This window comes from Penaeus chinensis, chromosome 27, assembly GCF_019202785.1.
Source record: "Penaeus chinensis breed Huanghai No. 1 chromosome 27, ASM1920278v2, whole genome shotgun sequence".
In the NCBI taxonomy this organism is placed as follows: domain Eukaryota; kingdom Metazoa; phylum Arthropoda; class Malacostraca; order Decapoda; family Penaeidae; genus Penaeus; species Penaeus chinensis.
This window is the reverse complement of record NC_061845.1, coordinates 12,255,180-12,265,179: the sequence shown is the minus strand read 5'-3', so window position 1 is coordinate 12,265,179 and position 10,000 is coordinate 12,255,180. Positions and strand designations below refer to the sequence as shown.

General features: G+C 34.9%; 1 protein-coding gene across 1 annotated transcript; it reads right to left on the bottom strand.

The window, feature by feature from the left end:
- Positions 1-2,183: 2,183 nt before the first annotated feature.
- Positions 2,184-3,636, bottom strand: LOC125039555. Its single transcript, XM_047633627.1, has one exon. It carries the CDS (start codon positions 3,524-3,526, stop codon positions 2,465-2,467), a length of 1,062 nt encoding a protein of 353 aa, XP_047489583.1. The 5' UTR covers positions 3,527-3,636; the 3' UTR covers positions 2,184-2,464.
- Positions 3,637-10,000: the final 6,364 nt, after the last annotated feature.

Sequence of the window (10,000 nt, the reverse complement as noted above, 5' to 3'; positions counted from 1 at the left end):
GAGAAGGGGATGAAGAAGAGAAGGTAAAGGAAAGAAGGAGAAGAGAAGGGAAGACCCTGCAAAATTAGTTGTGGCAAGGAATGAGACCCCAAGTAGGGGTGATCCCTTGGGCCTCAGTCTCCACCTCCTAAACCCCCCATCAGCAACAACAAGCAAGGGATGGGGGGGGGGGGCAATAAAATTGTAAGTTGTTTCCATATTAAACCACACAGTTCAGGGGGGCATGCTGATTAAGTATCATAGACAAAATGTTTTGTATGGTATGAATCTGTCTCTTCCATATGACTAGCATAAAGTACATTCATTTTGACATTAATCCAAGCACAATTGTTCTTTAATATCACATTGCTGATTTTTGTGCCGGCCCTGTTCTACCAACGATGATGAGCATTGAAAAAAAGAATCCGAATCCACAGATTTTACATCTTCTAAGTGAACAGCTCTTGAAACTAAACATGTGAACAATATCCCATATCTCTTGACCTCACTGTATCTTACCTTCATATGAAAAGGACCAAATAATCAGCATGCACGTGTTTGTGTATATATTACATATTTGTATATGTTTATATTTCATATATATATATATATATATATATATATATATATATATATATATATATACATATACATATATGTAGATAGATATATATCCATCCATATATCTATATGTATGAGTCAGTGTGTACATATATTATATATTTTTATATATTTATATGTTTATATGTTTATATTATATATATATATATATATATATATATATATATATATATATATATATATATACATATACATATGTAGATAGATATACATCCATATATCTATATATGTATGAGTCAGTGTGTACAATATATTATATATATATATATATATATATATATATATATATATATTTATATATATATATATATATATACACACAAATATATATATATATATATATATTTATATATTATTATACAATGTATGTATGTATATAAGTCTGTATTTGTATATGTATGTGTATTTATATATATATATATATATATATATATATATATATATACACACACATTATATTATATTATATTATATATATTGTATATACAGTATATATATAAAATATATAATATATATACAATATATAATATATGATATATATATACAATATATTATATAAAATATTCAATATATATACACTATATATATATAAAATATATAATATATATACAATATATAATATATGATATATATACAATATATTATATAAAATATTTAATATATATACAATACATATATAAAATATATAATATATATATACAATATATAATATATGATATATGTACAATATATTATATACAATATTTAATATATATACAATATATAATATATATGTACAATATATAATAAGTATATGCAATATATAATATATATACAATATATATTTTATATATATATTCAATATATATATTATATATATAATATATAATATGTATATACAATATGTAATATATGTATATACAATACATAATATATCATATATACAATACATAATATATACGTATATATATATATATATATATATATATATATATATATATATATATATATATATACACAATATGTAATATATATATACAATATATATAATATATATATACACAGTATATATACACAATATGTAATATATAGATACTATATAATATATATATACAATATATAATACATATATATATATATATATATATATATATATATATATATATACAATCTACAATATACAATATATGCATATATATACAATATACAATATATAATATATATATATAATATATATATATCAAATATATAGTGTGTGTGTATATATATAAATATATATATACACAATATAATATTTATATATATACAATATATTATATATATATACAATATATAATATATATATAAAATATATAATATAGATATACAATATATAATATATATACACACAATATATTATATATATACACAAAATATATAATATAGATATACAATATATACTATATATATACACACAATATATTATATATATATATATATATATATATATATATGTTTGTGTGTATATACATATAAAGCTTTAAATTTCAATAAATTATGATGCTTTTCAAACTAAGAATAATCTCAATATATCTACTAAAAGTAAGGTAAAGGAAAAACTTATATACGTATATGTACACTTTATTGGAATGAGTTTCAGATATTAACAGAATACAATATATTTCACATATATACATTATCAGGAACAGTGAAAAGAGCTCTAGTGTAAGAAATATTTTCTAATTACATTTCATGGTACACATATCTACAAAATAAAAAATAAATACACACTATGAACAACTTATATTTACATCACAATCTATTATAGCTGCATCAACAGACTTGGTGAGTTTATAAAATCTTTTTGATGCTTCATTCATTCTCATGTTACTACTGACCTACTGACTCAGTAAAAGGAACTCATAAAAATAGTCGAGACATTTTGGCCACCCACTCTAACAGGTCGCCAAAATATCCAGTTAAAAAACAACACCTGTGATGTCTCAAGTTGAACTGTGACTGAAGGGCAAGCATCACGACAATGAGTTGATGGTTCTAGCTTGAACACGCTCTCCCCTTCACCCTGGACAACCACCACATTCGCAAATTCCGTTAGTGGCAAAGTATAGGCATCAGACTCAGTCCCATCTATGAAAATGTGTCGGTGAAGTGCCACTTCTGTTTCCTGAGGCACAAAGTACACTCTAGGGAAGAACTGACGGATGATGTGCAGTGTCTCTATTCGGAAAATTTTCCATTCAACATGAGATGCTGGGGCAGGGAGGACTCCCTTCACCATAGTATCATTATAATCACATGGTCCATCTGTTTTCGGGGTTAACGTCCATGACCCAATCTCCTCCTCCTTGCAGATATTGAACTGTGCAACTATCATGGCCCAAGACACCTCTTTCCCAGGCGGAAATGCATCCACCACCACCACAAACTTTCCATTGTTGTAGTAATAGTCAGTGAAGTTCTGGAGATTGGAGACTGGGGCATATTCGAGGTCAACCCCACAGGGGGTGCAGTCCACATTAGGTTGGTCATAGAGGGGGTTCTGGACTAAACATTCCTCGGAGTACCAGCGGCTCATCCAAGGAAAGGCCGAGAGGATGGGCAGTGTGACAATTCTCAGCGTCGTCATGAAGGGATAGATGGCATCCTGGATATTCCGCGTCACGAACTTCCTCGTCGGGTTGTGCAGCGAGATGAGGGCGAAGGCCCCGACCCCGAGGAACACCAATGCCACTGATAACTTGAGCCAGAGTCTCACAGCTCTCCACAGAATCCAACATCTTCCTTCACCAGTGGGTTCTCGTCCCCTATGCGTTTCCTCCGATTTCTTTTCTCTATCCTTCGCCTCTTCTAACACCTCACGAAGCACATTTTCAATGTCGGTGTCAAGGAGTCCTAGGTCTTGCCCTGTCCTCCACACTTCCCTAAGATGTTCTTCTATTTCGTCCATGACTTTTCTCTTGTTATTCAAGAGGTAATGTTACTGAAAAGTAAGTTTACGTCAATAAATGTCAAAAATTACTTCCTCACTACTCTGTTATCGGCGTACGTAGCTTCTCTTTGTTTGGGTCACTAACTACGGTTTGTGTATTCGATTAATATGATTCTATTTATTGTTTTCTGTGATCCTGTCATGCATCATATTGAAAGTGATCTATAAATAAAGAATATAATATGCGTAGTTCAGCGGTAATATTAATTAAATAGAGCTTTTTAAGATATAATTTTCTTTTGATGCTTAAGACGGAGTTATGGTAACTGCTGTTAAATTTAAATGACCTTTTTATCAGTACGTGTTTTGTGAGGTCATCCTCAGGGTCAGATACACCAGCATGAAAGTTTATTTGTCAACGTTATCGAATTATATGTATTATCTTGGTCCTTCAAGCAGTGGTGCCCAATTGGCTTTCGTAGACCATCACCATGGGCTCTGCAAGGAATCATGAAACAAAATATTTGGAAATCAATATATAAAATATATATGATTTGTATAAGACTTATATGAGCCTTGCACACACATCGAAACACACACACACACACACACACACACACACACACACACACACACACACACACACACACACACACACACACACACACACGCACGCACGCACGCACGCACGCGCGCGCACACGCACACGCACACGCACACGCACACGCACACGCACACGCACACACACACACACACACACACACACACACACACACACACACACACACACACACACACACACACACACACACAACACCTACCAGTACAATCTAAAAGAAGCAGTACTAAATAGCCAAGAATATTCAATAATCAAAATCTAAACACAGATGATCACATACCTAAAAACATTCACAAAAATCGGCCAGATAGGGAGGCCTGGCGTTGTTTTTTTTCCTTCGTACCTTTAATCAAATTTTTTCTCTCTCTTTCACAAGCTAAATCGCAGTATTACATACGCTGTAGAGCCGAAGTAGGCAGGGAACTAGGAAAATGAATAAAAAACGGCAAGACAGAAATTTGCTCTCTGTACTTAGAAGTAATTGCACTGGAAATAATTGAATCATTTCTTGTCCCTCTTTTATAATATCTGAAAATATTTGGCATCTGTTTGGTCATTTAAAACCAGTTAAGTGGATAAACAACCTAGTTATTTTTTTTTTTTTCTAAGGAATTGCAGAAATAAGAATACAGACAGCGATAAAACTACACACGCCATTTGTATGCGAATGGCTCATGTCGAGGGCTGGTTAAGTTAAGTTAACTAGTTAAACGTTGAGAAATTGTAATATTTCACACATGTATGACCTCGACATACATTTCATTCTTGGATTAGATAAGATTACGTTTTTTTATTTTATCTTATCATCGCCGCGCATTTATTATGGTACGTTTATCGTGCCTGGGCTGAGTGGTATTTCCGTGGATTTAACATCCGGAAGGAAATATTGTCAAAATGTCCATTTCAGATTCTTCGTCTGTGTCTGTTCGTAATTCTGTTTGCCGCGATGGACAGCCTGACGGAAAGATAGAAATATACATGCAATGAGTAAGAGATGGATAGATAAATAGATGGACATACTGTCTGAAATAGATCAATAGACAGATACAAAGAACAACAGTTAAAAAAAAAAAAAAAAAAAAAAAAAAAACTGAGTTAGAGAGGAACAATGTAGTGAATAGGATAGCTTAGCCTGCTGGTGTTGTACCATAGACGTGTGTCTCTGTATGTGTATTATTAGTTTCTATATTCTACAATACAGACTTCTCCTATCGGCACCCAAAACGGCTGAATTATATAGCATTTGCCAAGAAAGATAAAGGCGACAGAGGAAAGTTAACTTCCTTAACATTGCCTCATATTCTGCTTCCCTTATGTTCTAAACATATACATGCTAGGACTCAAAAAAGTGATAATGATAATAATAATAATAATAATAATAAATGGAAAAAACAATCTGGAACGGTATAGCATCCTCGCCTGTCAGATAAAATCGCTCCAAAAAGAAAGTTTGGCGTTAATAGATCTTTAGTTTGGTTATCAAGTTCTTAAAAAAGAACTGAAGCTCTTAAGAAAAAAGTTCCCTTCCCTAAGATCAGAAGAGAAAGGAATAACCATAGTTTTTGATTGGTCTATCTATATTACCCTAGCGGGCATCCACAAATTATTATTAAATCATCATATGAATATACGTATCCTATCATTACCGTGTTAATAGTAATGAGATTTTGAGTAATATTCACGAACATATTCCTGCCCAAATGTAATTCTAAATGATAGTTCATTACCTATTCAAGTTGCATTCTATTGTAATAATACGAAAATCAAGTGAACTCAGTAATATCGCTAGTGGAAGTGCGATTTTTCACACTACCACAAGCCTCAATTGATCCCCATTAAATGTGTTTAACTTTAAGTGTTTTTACACCAAGAAAAAGTGTATATTTCTTTTAAGCTGAAATGGATGAATAAGTGCTTATACTGCAATGCATATGTTTTCATCAAACCTAAAAGATATCGGGAGCCCAACAAAGTACAAGCCCGAATATCTAGCCTTGGTCTGTTGTAAGTGTAGCAGCCCAGAAATCCATTGAAATATTCATTCAGTAAACAAATTCTAACAATAAGGGCGAGGCCGCAGCGACATCTATATAAGTACATATATATACTTATGCAGATCTTGTATCTAGCTACGTCAGTGAATGAACTGATGTTACCCGCCATGGGCTAATTTTTAATAGTTGTAATAGTTTTGAATAGTTTAATAGGCTTTCTTTCTTTCTTTCTCTGTTGGATTTCTTGGCTATCAACCAGCGGAATGTGGCCAAGGTTAGTAAGCCAATGGATCCCATTAATTCTATCAGTTTATATAAGGTCATAAAGTTTTGTGTCCCTTAGAAAAGCGATTTCTTTACTTATTATTTTTTTTATCATCTGATAAAACATTTGATGTTGTAAAATCTTTATTTTTTAATCGGATATAGTTTATTAGCTGTTGTCGTTGATTATTGTATTTTTGGCATGATGTTAGAATGTGATTTATTGTTATGCTTGTGTTACATGTCTGACATCCTGGATGGTAATTCTTTTCAGTGTAGGGAGTGAGATGTGTAAATCTTGTGGTGTTGACCCTAAGGCGGGCCAACACCACCTCCTCCCTTCTCTCCTTCCTGTGGGCCGTGTCCCACAGTTCAATTGTTGGCTTTATTTTATTGTTTATTTGTAGGTTGGTTCACTCACTTTGCCACAGATGTATTTTTGCTTTTTATAATAGACACAAAACACCTAAGATCTGTACGAACTATGTTAATGTACAGATCGTCAGTTGAACCGGCTAATTTGTCAGCCTGTTCATTGCCATGGATACCAGAGTGGCCTGGTACATTGATTGATTAGGAGGCACCATGTAGCTTACGAATGATATTACCCAGCAGTTCATTTTTAGTGGTTTCTAAGGATTTAATATCTTTAAGTGAACTTAATGAATCGGAAAAAATAACTATTCTACCGTGGGTCGTCGATAGTGCAAATTCAATAGCTTTGTTAATGGCAAAAAGTTCAGCAAGAAAGATCGATATATGATTCGGCAGTCTAAACTTTAGTTCACATTCAGTCGACCATACACCCGCACACACTCATCTGTCTTGGAGCCGTCGGTATATATATGAAAAAAGGGAGATGCTTAACAAGGATCTCTCTGAACCTCTAGCGTACCTCCACCTCTGGCGCCATGGCCTTGGCTGATGGAAGCCAGGCTTCCATGATAGAAAAGTTGGAGGTTTCTCATGGCGCTATATTTGACTGAACCAGGGTATCGATGGTAGAGAGATCTATACCGACTTCACGACGAGGTCGTGGAGTCTCGTGGCAAAGGGCCTAGTGCCTCCATTGCCATTAGGGTGACCCGGGTCTCGAGCCACCTTTGCGGCATAGGTCAGTGCTAGCTGGCCGCGTCTGAGTCGGAGGGGAGGTATTCATTTTAGGGCTCCAAGACACACACGCAAACAAGCATTCTGCACAACATCCAAACCTTTAAAACTTGTTTCCGATGCTGAGCCATACACAATTGACCCATAATCTACTTTAGACCTAACCAGGGCTTTACATATCATTAGCAAAGACTTTCTATCAGCTCCCCATTTATTACCAGAAATGCACTTTAATAAATCTAGTGCTCTGTGGCATTTATTCTTTAACTGGCCAATGGGGTCTTTCCAATTGAGTCTATCAAAGAGTAGATTTTGAATAGGTATTGGGTGGTTGTCTAGAGTTAGCCTGATGTTCGGCCTCCTCCTATATGAAAAAAATGACCCCAATACTCTTTCTAGTGGAAAACTTAAAACCCCACTGGAGGCCCCAGTTATGAATAATAACCAGTGCCCGTTGGGTGCGATTTGCCGAGAATTCTGCACTATTGCTGGAATGCCATAATGCACAATCATCAGCGTACAGTGAGTATTTAAGATTCCGAGAGGGAGCTGGTAAGATGTCATTGATCATGCATAAAGATAATGTTGGTGACAAGACACTTCCTTGTGGGACCCCGTTTGCCTGGACAAAAACGTCCGAAAAAGTGACATTGTCAGAAAACAATTTGACAGCAGAAGTTCTGTCAGAAATGATTTTTTAAATAAATACAAGGCAAGTTTCCAGGTAATCCAAAAGCATAAAGTTTTCTGAGTAGGCCATATCGCCATGCCATGGCGTAGGCTTTTTATATATCTAAAAATACTGAAATCAAATCATTTTTTTTGGCAATTGCCTTTTGAATATGACTGTCCAGCTTTACTAGTAGATCGAGAGTTTGGCGTCCCTTTCGGACAAATTACTGGAATTTAAAAAATGCAACAGCCTACTGTTAACAATTCGTTCCATGACCTTGCATAAGCAACTTGTCAACGCAATTGGGCGGTAGGAGATGGCAGATCTGGGATTACCCCTTTCTTTCAATATGGGAATGATGTGGGCGAAGTGCCATGAGTTTGGAAAAGTGTGGTTTTTCCAAATTTCATTGTACACTTCAAGCAATTTAACCATGGCCTCATGATTAAGATGCTTTATCATCTCATATCGAATCTCATCGGGGCTTGGGGATGTTCCTCTACAGGCTTCTAGGGGTCGGACAAGCTCATCCATTGTTAGATCTTTATTGCACTCAAAGTCATCTCCTGTGGCAAAGTGAATAGGTTGCAGTTCAGCCGCATCCTTGATGGTCAGGAATGCGGGATGGTAATTTGTTGAGCTGCTTGTATGAGAGAACTGCCTGGCGAGTGCATTAGCAATGTCTCTAAGTGAATCGAAATTATTACCCTCGTAAATTATGTTAATTTTGAAAGATGTTTTTTTCTTATTGATTTTATTGACAGTGGACCAAACCTCTGCTATTTTGGTATTGCTGTTAAATGTAGAGACAAAGCTCCGCCAGGAGTCTCTTTTTGCTTGTCTTATTATTGCTTGTTTGTAGTTGCAAAAATTCTCATTAGTGATGTTATGATTGAAAAGCCTGTAGGCCTTATTGCCTCGGCACAGCGCCCTGCGGCAATCTGGTGTCCACCATGGAACTGTATGCTTAACGCTATCTGTCGAAGTTTTAGGAATGGATAACAATGCTGCTTCTAAAATCGAATTTTGAATATTGTTTACTTTATCATCAATGGTTTCTCCAAGAAGTTCGAGCTTGACGCTCCTTGTGAAGGCGACCCAGTTTGCTCTTTTTACGTTAAATTTGGGTGCTGGAGGCGTTCTCACTGTGTCGCATGAATATTCAATAAAAATAGGAAGATGATCGCTTCCCAACGAGTTATCAATGGTGTGCCACAGGCACTTGGCTGCTATTGATGAAGAGATCAGTGGTATATCAATAAAGCTCAAATTACCGGTATTATCGTCCACCCGCGTCGGACTACCATCGTTCAGAAGGACTAAATCAGGCTCATTAATAATAACTTGCTCATCTCTACCATCCACCCGCATGAAACCCCATAACGTATGATGAGCATTAAAATCACCTAAAATTACTTTATTTTGTGGCAGACTATCCTGAAGAGCAACGAGCTCATCATAGATCACATTATCAGGTGGACTGACCATATAGTCAGATACGTGCCATTAATTTTTACTTTGCATGCAACAAACTCTAAAGCGATTGATTTTCATTCACGCATTTTACATTCGCGAACCTTGCATTCTCGGTGGGGATTTTGAAAAGTGGTATTCTAGGTTTGTTATTAGTAGGTGTTCCGTTGTTCAAAGTCGTATTGATCCGAGAGTGGTCATGAGTCGCCCTCCTTGAGGAGGAGAAAGGGTAGCCGGGGTATCATTCATTCTGGGTATCGGACCAGGTCCGACCCCTTGTCTCAAAGCCGTAGTCCTGAAGGGATAAAAAAAAAAAAAAAAAAAAAAAAAAAAAAAAAAAACTTATGGTATCAACCTAA